The sequence below is a fragment of the Castor canadensis genome, chromosome 8, assembly GCF_047511655.1.
Source record: "Castor canadensis chromosome 8, mCasCan1.hap1v2, whole genome shotgun sequence".
Lineage (NCBI taxonomy): Eukaryota > Metazoa > Chordata > Mammalia > Rodentia > Castoridae > Castor > Castor canadensis.
Window position 1 is genome coordinate 37,799,653 of NC_133393.1, and position 9,566 is coordinate 37,809,218.

At 38.8% G+C, this 9,566-nt stretch overlaps 1 protein-coding gene across 9 annotated transcripts in view; it reads left to right on the top strand.

Moving 5' to 3' along the window:
• The window catches only part of Kif13a (kinesin family member 13A), a 178,172-nt gene extending 171,359 nt beyond the window's left edge, over window positions 1–6,813 (top strand). For all 9 annotated transcript variants that reach the window (XM_074082828.1, XM_074082834.1, XM_074082831.1 and 6 more), the window contains 2 exons: window positions 1,037–1,828; window positions 3,886–6,813. In XM_074082828.1, the coding sequence (XP_073938929.1) occupies window positions 1,037–1,828; window positions 3,886–3,906 (813 nt within the window). In that variant the 3' untranslated portion in view covers window positions 3,907–6,813. The remainder of the gene's footprint in view (window positions 1–1,036; window positions 1,829–3,885) is intronic.
• Window positions 6,814–9,566: the final 2,753 nt, after the last annotated feature.

A 9,566-nucleotide genomic window follows, 5' to 3' on the forward strand; every position in this document is an offset into this window, starting at 1 on the left:
GGCCTGCTTAGCAAGAGCCTGAGTTCAAACTCCAGTACCACCAAGAAATAAAAAGCAATGTTGAGGGCTGGAGGCATAGCTCAAGTGGTAGAGCCCTTGCCTAGCTTACGCAAGGCCTGAGTTTTATCCCCAGTACTACAAAATATCTTTAAAAAAATCAATGGTTGTGATGTTGTTGGTTATTTATGAGGTTAATTAAAAATTATAATAGTGTATCACTTATTGTTATTCAAACCTAAAATACCCATATATTTTACAGTATTTTCAACCAAAAATTTTTTAAATCATTTATTTGGAGATTAAGGAGTTGGTGACATCCACTTGTATATTGATCAGTCTTTACAAAGTTCCAAAACTAATGAAGGAGAGTTTCATTTAAACCCACTACCCACCTTTCTTATTTTCTAGCCAAATCCTCTATTTTTATCTCTCAAAAAAATCATTAGCATTTTATTGTGTTGTAATATTTAATGTAATACTGAGTGTTGAAATTGTGTTCTTTGCTCTCTTGCTATAGGGGTCTTTATTTACTGCCCTCTCCTCCCCCCAAAATTGTTCAAAAACTTTTCACAGATTATCCTACATTTTGCTTCCCTAGGTGAAGATTGTTAAGACCAAATAAAGGAGCTACTCTTCTCTTCTCATTTAATGAGGAAAGGAAAAATGTCACAACTGAGACTAATATGATAGCTAATTAAAAGTGTACTGCACTTCAATCCCATCCCTTTTTTTAAACCAGGGAAGGAAAGATTTCTAATTAGCATTGACAGTGCCCAGAAGAAATAAATGCTTTTATATTAGCTGATGATGGGTTTATATTCACAGGACTGTGAGAATAATATACTCGTGTTTAAAATAGGTGATAAGATTTGTCCAAACTTAGAAAGAGGGGAAAAAAAAAAAAAGAAAACTAAACATGAGGACGTGAGTGCCTTTAATAGTGAAGTATTTAAAACTCATTATCAGTAATATAGTTGCTACAAGGAGTTAGCAACTCCTTGAATGAAGTTGAATGACTTTTCCTTCATTTCTGTAGGATTCTGAGGAGGAGGAAAATGAGCTGGAAGCTATTAACAGGAAGCTGATAAGTTCACAGCCCTATATACCTGTGGAGTTTGCTGACTTCAGTGTTTACAATGCCAGCTTGGAGAACAGGGAATGGTTTTCTTCTAAAGTGGATCTGACAAACTCACGAGTCTTAGAGAAAGACGTGTCTCGTAGCCCTACCACCAGCAGTATTACCAGTGGCTACTTTTCCCACAGCGCCTCCAATGCCACGCTGTCTGACATGGTGGTCCCTACTAGCGACAGCTCAGACCAGCTAGCCATTCAGACAAAGGACTCAGACTCCAGTGAGCATTCTGGACCATCACTTGTGCAAGATTTCAAACCATCCTCAAACAAAGAGTTGACGGAAGAAGAAAGAGGCTTGGGAAAGGATAAAATAATCATGGTGCCACTCAAGGAAAACAGTGCCTTAGCCAAAGGGAGCCCATCATCTGAGAACATCCCTGAGAAAAACTCCAAAATGCTGTGTAGGACTGGTTCATGTTCAGAACTGGATGCCTGCCCCAGCAAAAATGGCCAGCTGGCCAGAGAATTCTGCCCCAGGGAAGTGACTATAGAACATACCACAGACATCCTTGAGGATCATTCCTTCACAGAGTTCATGGGTGTGTCAGATGGAAAAGATTTTGACAGTTTAACAGATTGTTCTGCTGAAGAGCCCTCCAATAGGAGGAACTCACCAAATAAAACAGACAGTAGGAGGGTTCCGGGTGAGTCACAGGACTCTGACCAGCTGCATGGCAATTTAGAGAATGACCAGGTAATAAATTTCAGAGGCAGGTCTGTGCTACCAGTGAGCACATCTAATTGTGCGTAAATCCCCAGAGGCCCTTCACCACAGTAAACTTGGTAGGGAAGATTCTTCCTCTCATGTTTCCAGTAGGGAGGATGGACCCACTGGGAGCAGCTCAAAACCTGCTGAACTCACTCACTGTGGGACAGCAGGTCTGTTTTGGGGACCAGAGCAGAACCATGAAATGTATAGGACCAGTGGATTTTTTAACTTGCATATGAGTTGGTGTCGGGTTAAACATTCATATGGATAAGGATCAATTAATCTCATTTTCATTCACTAAGGATGTTTGGTTATTGGCTATTCCAAAGTAATCTGGTAGCATGTACCATATTTCTTCAAGAAATATGCAATACTTTATTATATGCCCTGCTATTTTTGTATCATTACGAAACAAAAAACACTGGTTGGGAGTGTAGCTCAGTGATAAGAGTGGTTACCTAGCATGTGTTCTGTTGTCAACACCACAAAAAATGATCACATCTGCAGTTGTTAAGACACACCCCAATATCAAAGATGTTGAAATGTGAGGGGGAAAATATATGCAGTGTGGAATTGATAAAATACAGTAATTTGTTATCCACAGGTAAAAAATACATTATAGGGGAGATGTAGGCAAATTTGCTGAGCAATTGAAGTTTGGGCTTTGGATGTTATCTGGGTTGATTTATAATATTGTTTAATTTTTCTGTTGGAACAGAATAGATTTTTCCCAAAGAAAAAGTACTGAGTTCCATAAACAAGAGATTATTACCTTCTAAACATTCTGTTCCTAAAGTACCACCATTTCTTTCCATTCACATTTACGTTTCTGGTCCCACATCTGTTTTAAGCTATGGGAGAGCCATGCTTACTAAAACAAAGAGCTGACCCAACCAGGCAGAAACTTAGAGAAGGACACCATACCAAGGTGCTATTCTCCATACCTCTGTTTTGTTGAGGAAGTTACTCTACCAGTGTGGGGGTTTTCTTCCCAAGTTTTTCCCCCTCGAAATTTCAGTATACAGAGTACTCATAAACTGCCAGAAATTAACCAGTGATCTGTTATAGTAAGAAAAATGCTTCTTTCCTCAATATAAGAATAATAGCAACTGAAGATATAGCTCAGCATGCACAAGGGTATTGGTCCAATCCCCAGCACCCATATTAAGAAGAAGAAAAAGTCATTCATTGCTTGTATTTTTGCAAGCAAAACTTTTTTAAGTCTTCTACATCCTTCACACTGACCCTGAAGCAAAATCTGAATTGGGCTTCCTTCTCATACTTAAATATGCCAAGGACTCACTAAATGATACCTCGTAAAAGTTCAAATTCCCTGGTATCACACTCCCCCAAGATTTTGCTTTATATGTAGTGAAACAGGGGAAGTGAAGTTTTCACAGACCACAAAGATAGCGTGATAGGAAGTCGGGTGTCTGAGGATCTTACTGAGAAGATGGCCTGTGGAAGAGGAATGAGCAGCAGCAACCCCTCTTGCTTCAGTGGCCTAGATTGTTTTCAACCCGAGAAACAGGAAAATTTCCACTCTCAAAAAGGTCTCAGTATAGTGTTTCTGTGCCAGAGATTGGTTTAAAACTGGATTCTGCAGAAATATTTGTTGCATCAGGACAGTGTGATTACGGAAATTTTTTTCTTTAAAACAAATTTTGCTTTAGTATTTTTGTCATATTTTGAGGATTTTTTTTTATTGGTGTTGTTACTTGCAATGCTGGGAATCGAACCCCAGGCCTCTTAAATGCTAGGCAAGCACTCTATCATTGAGCTGTCCCCCACCCTAGCCTCTACATAGGTTTTAATAACTTAATTTGACTTTAGTTCTAACCCTGAAATTACTTAGAACATGGATCACTTTTCTTAGCAGCTTCACCTCAGGACCAGGTTTCTCCCTTATGTGGTGTGAATTCCGGAACTGAATTCCCTAATGAATCCAGTCCAACAGGTCCCTTTAGGGAGAGTCCCTCCAGGGTGGGCTCTGTGGGGAGGTAGGGCCAAGGATCTTGGACTTACCAGCCTCTGCATTACAGGGGAGCACAGACACACGGTGAGAGGCAGCAAGCACACCCTTTGCTGACCACAGCTAAACAGCTTTTTTCACCTGGTCGCCGTGGGAAGGCACCACCCCATCTGAAGACACTCTGCGACCTAGCCAACCTCAGACCAGCATGGGGGAGCCATGTTTTTCCCCTCCTCAGCTGGAGAAGTAGCACTTTGTCACCAGGGTGAATTGCATCCTCTGCTTTATTCTAGAAAGCAAGAGAACTGAAATCCTGGACTGAGTGACAGTATTTTTGTTTGCACTTCCTACACATCCCCACTGTGTAGAGACCTTTGCAGATACAACCAACCTTTATTCTTGTACAGTTTTAATGAGTTCTTATGGTAGAATCTGGAGGCAATGCTCTAATTTGTTTTTTATAAATAATATATATATATTATGTATATGAAATGTGTATCTATAGTGTGTCTGTTCAGAGACAGGCTGCACACTAAAATGCAGATAAAGGTGATTTGTAGAAAATTATAAGGTACTGGACTTTGTTACAAAGCAACTTGGGCAATTGCTTTTACATGAGATGAAAAATATTTTATTGCCTAAGAATGAATTTGCAAACTCTCTTCACAGAAAAGGTTACACAGATGCTGTTCTTTATAACCAAAGAACTTACACGAGACTGAACATCTTTGGTGTCCACTCTTGTTTATGTGAGCATATATATTTGACTACAAGTTTGGTGCCATATTTCCCTTGGCTACCAAGGCACGTGCTGTCCTTCTCTGTCCTCCGTTCATTAAGCACACTGAGAAATCTCACAACTATATTCTTTGGTCTTCCACCTGGCCCAACACCTGCTGACTTGACATTGTATTGTAAAACTGTTGACAATGACTGGGGCTCTGACTCCAGCCCAGCATTTCCTATACCTTGGTTCAGCCTAGCCAGCCAGGTGCAAAGTAGAGAGAGCAGTATTACAGTAAGCAAAAACAAGGGTGTACCAAGAGTTGGGATTGGGTGCTAGAGAAAGGGGTGTTGATTTGGGTTTGTTTGTTTGTTTGTTTGTTTTGGATTAGTGGAATTACGTGGTTTTGCTTGATTCTGAAAAATGCAGAAGAGATGAACTGATCAGGTTCATCACAGGTTCACACTTCCCCGTATGTGCAGATGATTGAATATAGACGACTCGGCTGTTGTGTCATTTGTAAAATTCTCCTGTGAGTGGAGACATTGTAGAATTATGTGTGTGGAAATTTTTACAAAAATACTTTCTGTACCTTATCTGTAGATGCCTGTACAATTGGTCTGTGTGTACAGCTATAAACGTGTTGTGAGAGAAGAGCGAGAGAATGTGTACAGCCTGCTGTACTTTTTGTTTCTAGCATTGTTAAATGAGTAAGATATTAGAAACTTTATTGAAAAGCTGCTGTTCATAATTTTTGTGTATAGTGAGCTGACTGTAGTATTTTACTATTGTCTGTTAAAAAAAAAAGAAAAACTGTAATTTATATCCCCTTTCAATTTTATTGTATTTAATTGGTACAGATTTGTGTATGTGTGTTTTAGAATACAAACTGTCTAATTCAGATTTTAAAAATTGTTTATGTCTAATAACCCTGCAGTTAGCTTCAGATCCAATTTGCCAGATTTGCATGGATGCATGTTCCTATGATGTTAAACAGCACCAGCTAACATTTACTGAGGGTTTTCTGTGTACTAGACAGTATCTAAACATTTGTTACTTATCATCATTTAATCTGACAGCATGCATGCCATAAGCACTGTTGTTTCTAAGTATTGGACAAATGGAAAGCTGACAAGAGTGGTTTGTGGCAGAGTTGGGACAAAGCCAGAGTTCAGCCCACATTTCCATCAGCCTACCCTCTTGTGTTCTGCCTGGAGGGTGGCTACTTGAAGGGAGGTCTGAGCACCTTCAGCAGGCAGGAGGGTGTGGCATGGTCAGTGTCATAAGCTCCAAGCTGGCTGGCATTCCACAGGGGTCAGGTAAGTGTTCTGAAGCAGGTAAGACATAGAGTGTTACCACATTCACAATGCTTAAACAGATCTTTACAGCAAACAGCAGGACCCTGTCACCTGTGAAACAGTACCAAAGACAGCTTAACTGTGAAAATTTTATCTAAAAATGGTATTACAGAATCTTAATATTTTTGGGAGGGGGTGTAGCTGGGGTTTGAACTCAGGGCTTCATACTTGCTAGGTAGGCGCTTCACAACTTGAGCCATTCTACCAACCCATATTACAGAATCTTTTTAGAAGAATCTCAGCTGTTCACAATAGCCTTTCCGAAGTTTCCAAGAATGAGAACTAGCCTGCTGTGGACCAAAGAGTGCCTTATATAAAAACTTCCAGGAGAGAGTAGAGGAAGAGAAAAAAACAAAATACATTTAAGTTTTATAGAATGAGGTTAGGGAGAGGAAAGCAGCTATTTGATGTGTAAGTAAACAATGGTAACTTAAAATACAGTTAAATACAAAATGAACAAAGCATTCACTTTATAATTATGAGATCAGTGATATTCAGGATATTCAGTGATATTCAGTTGTGAAAACAAACTGCTTTTATTGATAGATCAGTATATACAGATATGTTAAACAGGTCATCTCTAAAGTGCAGTGTTAACAGTGTCATCACATTTGTTTATTAAACATTGGGACACACATTTTATCATGATGAAAATCTAGCTTTGTTTTTCTATGGCACTGACTTATGGGAAGAATAAGTATTTATAAAAATACCTTTAAGAGTAAGTAAGGTTAAGATACTATCTTCTACTAAGTTATACTGCCCCAGCTAATAATTATTTTTAGAATTAAAATAGTTGAGCTTTGCAACAACATTGGAAAAAAGACAACTAATTACATAACTAACCTTTATGTAAAAAGTAAAGCTTTCTGGTCATGTCAGTGAAAAAAAAAAAAACCTTGAAAGAAGATATAACTGAGAAGAGTTCTTGTGGGACCAAGAGCTAAAAAGATACAAATGCTACTGGTACACAATCATATAGAAAAAGTTTTCTATTCAACGTTGAACTTACTACAGTTTTTCCTTTAATGTGGAGTCTACCTCCCAAATTAAGAAACAAGAACAAAAAGCCAATCTGTAATATACAGCAGTTTGTCTCATATTTTCTTCTATCCTAAAAGAAAGGCAGTCTGCTGTAATGCCAGCCAGCAGCTTTCCTTTCTCCCCACCCCCAACATATCCTGGAGGTTACTGCTGCCTCTTGCTAGTGGGGAAACAATCTAGAATCTGCCACTGGAAAGGAAGAAGGCAACATCTGCCCTTTCATAGAGAGTGAACTGGAGCTGACAGGAGTGAAAGCAAAACCCTGAAGTCTAAATTTAACCTGCTTGTCATTTGTTTATAATCTCCTGAGGGAGAAGGAAAAAAAGAATTATAGATCTGAGTACTACTTAATGGTCATTGTTTCCTGGATACAGTGTGTACAATTAAAATAAAACTCCTTGATCTTTATCTTGTGGATGTTCAGGACACATATACACCCACCTCTGTGTATTGGTAAAACAACAGTTCTTTTTCCAGTCTAGGAGGCTGAGTGCCTATATCCTTGCATACTGTTCTCACACTTAGAAGACTGTAGCTCCAGAAGTGGCACACGGTGTCTTAGTCACGGTAACCTGACCCTAACTGGCAACAACCACCATCTTTTTTCACCGTGGAGTTTGCTGTAAGTTTTCTCAGCCCTCTGAGAAAGGAACTCTTGAATCCTTTAGAGACCCTATAACGAGGCTGATTAATAGAAAAATGTACAAAAAAAAAAAAAACAGGTAAGTTTTGAAATACGAGTCTCTGGAAGAAGAAAAGATGAACTTGGAGAGAGAAGAAAGTTCAGTTTGGTTTTAACATACTATGAACTAACTTCACAGTATCTAAAATGCCTTAAACTATTTAGATTTTTTAAACTGGAAAACTGTTTCTCACAGCTGTGAACACTCCTAAACGCCTGAGTGAAACCATGGAGATGTTCTTAACTTTCCTTCTAACTGTCTTTTCCTAATCTAGCAGGAGGTTTGGGGGCTATCACAGTATAGGGGATCAATTTTCCTTAAGATTTTTAGTCAAAGAAAAACAACTGATCAAAAAAGCCACACCTTTGTGTGATTGGTTAATCATCCTTGTTGAATCATTACCTAGTGTGTGGTTAATCACGAATAAACCAAGCCTACTTACAAACTCTAGAGTTAAAGTACCTAGGCACAGCAACTGCGAAGAAGAGAAATTCATCAAGAAGAAGCATACAAAATCTAACCTTGGTTCCACTGGCACTTGGGGCTGTCATATAAGGATGTCAGTTTGCCCACATTTTTATGCTACTCCCGTTTTTTTTTACATATGCATGTTTAAGAAAGGTGTTATACTTGTTATATATTGCTGCATAATGGATTGTCCTTACTCTTAGCAGCTTTAAATAACAGTAAACATTTATCTCATAGCTTCTATGGGTCCAAAATTCAAGTGCGGGTAAGTCTGTGTAGTTCTGACTCCAGTCTTTCATGAGGTTTGCAGACAAATGTCAGTGGCAACTATCTGAAGCTTGCCTGGAACTGGGAAGATTTAGGGTAGTTCACCCACCTTGCCTCCTTGCCATGTAGACTTCTCCACTTGAATGGCCTTACAACATGGCATTGGCTTCCATAAAGTGATTTGGTCAAGCAAACAGAAGTCACAGTGGCTTTTATGACCTAGTCCTAGGAATCACACTTTTTCACTACCACCACATTCTGCTCATTGGAAGGGAGACACTGAAGTCTAGCCCCCACTGAAAGGGAGGAGAATCAGGCTTCCTTTTGAGAAGAGGACAGTAAAAGGATCTGTAGACATTTTTAAACCACCAGAACTAGTTAGAAGTTATATAGCTGAAGCCCTAGGGCAAAGCAAAGCTAACTGGAACCTATAAAATGCATATAAGAATCTTAACTCTTAATACTTTCATTGATAAAAGTTCAGGGCAAAAAGGAGAGCCACATTCCATGAAAGTCAAGGAGATATTAATTTAAAAAGTAAAAGTATGAGTTACTTGAATTGTGGATTTTAGGAATACACTAGTATTCCTGGTAGAGACAATGATCCAAAACTATCTGTAAGGGTTCTATTTATATTTTCTCATTTGCTGCTTTTCAAATCTGCTTTATTTAGAGGCATCAGTACATGGATATATTCAATGGCTTTTCTCAAAAGGGAAATCTAGACACACCTTTACTTATTAAGGCAGTCAATATTAATGATTAACCTTAGAAATAAAACTGCCAACAAAAGAAGAGTTTGAGCCTAGGCTTTTTTCCCCCTGAACATACTGACAAAGGTAGGATTATCTTATTAATAAAATGTGATGCACATCCTTTTGGTAATAGCTCAAACACAAATTCCTTAGAGAAGCCTTTGATAATCCATCAGTCTAGATTGGTTTCTCCTGTGTTCAAGATCATACTACACTATAATTCTCCTTTGTAACACTAAGTGCCACAATTCAATAATTGTATAATTACTTTTTGTGGTTTTCTCCCTCACTAAACTGCTCTGTGAAGGCAGAACCAGTGTCTGTTATTCAACACTGAACTCCCATGGCTGAGTGCAGTGCTAGGTACACAGTAGGCTCTCAAAAGTTATCGCAGGAAAGAGTTGTATGGTGTCAGATACAGAACTTGACCTAGAAGACTCAAGGCTTTATTC